Raw genomic sequence first — 3045 nt, 5'->3', positions numbered from 1 at the left:
GCACCCCGTTTCCGCGCCCTCGAGCCTTTGATAAACTTACGGATGCGATTGTCCTGAATCTAAAAGAACTAGAGTTTGTAAGCTAAAGTCTGATTTATTTGCAAATCCTATATGGTCCACCCCCGCGAAAACGGGGTGTATTGATAAAAGCAATACGCTGGCAGATTTTTACCTCAAGGATTAGTTCGGACCAGCGCGACGTGGCGTCTCATCATTGGTTGAAAATCATTGTCACGCGCTTTCTTTTCCGCTTAAGTACGCCAGAAATTCTCCCTCCTTCTTCCTCATTCCAGAACTTGCCGTCTCTAGAAAAGATGGTCAAGCTTGTTTGTGCGATCGTTGGTGTGGCTGGAAGCGCTTTCCCTGTGGACATCGACGCGAGCCAGCTGGTGGGAGACTTGAAGAAGGCGATCAAGGCGGAGAAGCCGAATGACTTCAAAGATGTTGATGCAGACAAGCTGCATCTCTTCCTGGCGAAGCAGCCCGTCGAAGATGAGAGCGGCAAAGAGGTCGTCCCTGTTTACCGCCCTACTGCGGAGGAGATGAAGGAGGAAAGTTTTCAGTGGCTCCCAGACGAACATCGGGCTGCTCTGAAGCTGGTGGAAGGAGAATCTGATGACTACATATATGCGCTGACGGCCGGAGAACCGATTCTGGGCTCAAAGACCTTAACAACGTGGTTTTACACGAAGAACAACATGGAGCTTCCATCCAGTGAGCAAATTCACGTGCTGGTGGTGGTTCCGAAAGGTAAAAACGACCGCTCTGCAGCCATGGCAATCGGCGTGGCACCCTCTTTGCCACCAACTACAATACACCGGCACCCCGAACGTCTCAAACGATGGGCTGCGATCAATGCAATGATTCGTCAGAAGAATCAAGAGGCGAACCAGAAGACCACGAGTGAAGACACCAAGAAAACAAGCAAAAAGCGGAAAAATCACGATGTCGACAAGACTGTGGGCTATTCGAGTCTTTGTTGGGAAGATATCAAACCTATTTACAACTTCGACGATTCTTTCGACCTTCAACCAAGCGATATACCTGATGCTGACATCGAGCTACCCCTCGCTCGTATTCGTGACTTGCGGGAACTCTATGGAAAAATGTCGGATGAAAAAGAAGCCAAGAGATTGTTTTTTATCGCCCCGATCCTTGAGACAGTCAGTCGTCTGCTTAAGAACGTCCGCATATTAGTCGAAGAAGACGTGGTTGGGAAGAACGTGCTCCTGAAAGGTCGATTCGAGTTCGTGCTCAAGCGTGGCACCAAGAGAATTTCACTTGTCCAAGCAAAGCGTGAAGATATGCTGCAAGGAATGGTTCAGAATGTGACGGGGCTCGAAGCTCTTGTGATGTCGAAGATCTCACTGTGACGTATGGCATTGTGACGAATTTTCTCGAGTGGAAGTTCTTGATCAGTGGCGACGAGAAGGTCAGAGAGCATGAGACTGTTCTTCCTCAAGCGGATACCATACCGTCGTTTGAAGGATTGAAAGAAATTGTGGGGAAAATTTACGCGATGCTGCAATAAATATCTTCCATATGAGTTGCAATCCTTTTGCTTATTTTCTAATTGAGATCTTCTTACATGCACTCATCTGCTTAATCATGGCATCGAAAGGTATCTCTGATCGTCCACTCAACGATAGCACTTAAGAGCATCTAGAGAAATCCGTCAAGCTACCGGTGAAACTAAAGAATGAGAGATCAACAGAGCGCGCGCCACACCTCCAGGATTGAATCAAGTAATATTTGTTTTATTACTGATAAATATAAAGTTAGTAATATACAAAAAATGGCGTACTCACCTCAGCAATACCTCGCTAACAAAGAGCGCATTAAGGCTGCGCAGAAGCGCTACTATCAGCGCACACGTGAAACTCGACTGTCGTATCAAAAGAGCTACGACGATAAGAACAGAGCAAAACCGAACTTATTGATGAACCTAACAACGAAACCGAACTTAATTAATTATTTTTTTCTCAAATAAAAAGTCAATCCCAATATAGTCAATGACAATGGCTTAAAACCTCCAAAAAGGTATAACCCAAATATTTGAATTGATTAATTTCAGAATCTTTTGTAATGACTAAGATATAAAGTCGATCCTGATACATGATCAAAATATTATAAAGTCATATCTACGAAGAAGAATATAGCCAAGCATATATAGGCAACATGTTTGCATACGAGCTCGAAGGATTAAAGAGATTAAATATTCAAGCTATCAAATGGGGTAGTAGCTACCGTGTTAAGGTGCGTGGTAGAACGGGTAAGATGGTTTATGTAAGCAACGTTTCGCGCCCAATCAACCAGAAATTGGTAGCTAAGCAGTACAATGTTTCGACTGAAACCCTTGAGAAACACTTGTCGCCTGACTACAAGGCTGATCCTAAGTACCGTTTTTACAATGGTAATCACATGGAATCACACCTATATGAGGGTATTGAGGCTACTGATTTCTACGATAAGCTTGAGAATTTTTTCTTTTGACTCAGGCAAGTGCGTTCAAGGTAAATGTTGCTCTCGGGTACGAACTTGTGAGCAAGACTGATCCTGATGACACTCGCTACTTCTATCCGAATCTCGCTAACACTTATGTGTTCAATAAGCCTGTCGGCAGCGGGGCTGCCGTAGCTCTAGCGTCAGAGGAAGACGTTCGACTCAAAGAGTCACCAATACTAAGTTCCTTATCCAAAGGACACTTACAGCCCAAGACCAGGGCTCAAAGTTAACACCTTAACTTTTATGCTTCAAAACCAGAAGTGTTTTATTTACTATTATTGCGACCAAGCCGCCTAGGGGTAAATGGATCTGTTTAACTATCTAGCATAGTTAAACCTAATCAAATGCATAACGTGTGGCTTTCGGCCAACGTACTGAGAGACCTTGTTACCTCCCCCTATATATTGGAGTTTGTAGCTCTCGGGACTTCGACCCGTGGGTTTCACCATTTGAAACCTGTAAATTTTTCCAAAAAGAAAGAAATATCCTTCTCGAAATTTCTCCCCGGGGCCCCTCTTGTAAAACGGGGAGTTAAACACC

The 3045-nt window shown here is 44.4% G+C and overlaps 1 protein-coding gene across 1 annotated transcript; it reads left to right on the top strand.

The window, feature by feature from the left end:
• Window positions 1-314: 314 nt before the first annotated feature.
• Window positions 315-1528, top strand: PITG_14319 (Crinkler (CRN) family protein; the record flags this gene model as incomplete). The annotated part of the gene is made up of 1 exon (XM_002898761.1): window positions 315-1528. One exon carries the CDS (start codon window positions 315-317, stop codon window positions 1371-1373), a length of 1059 nt encoding a protein of 352 aa, XP_002898807.1.
• Window positions 1529-3045: the final 1517 nt, after the last annotated feature.

The sequence above is a fragment of the Phytophthora infestans genome, genomic scaffold (assembly GCF_000142945.1).
Source record: "Phytophthora infestans T30-4 supercont1.34 genomic scaffold, whole genome shotgun sequence".
In the NCBI taxonomy this organism is placed as follows: Eukaryota; Oomycota; class Peronosporomycetes; order Peronosporales; family Peronosporaceae; genus Phytophthora; species Phytophthora infestans.
This window is presented reverse-complemented; position numbering and strand designations above follow the sequence as displayed.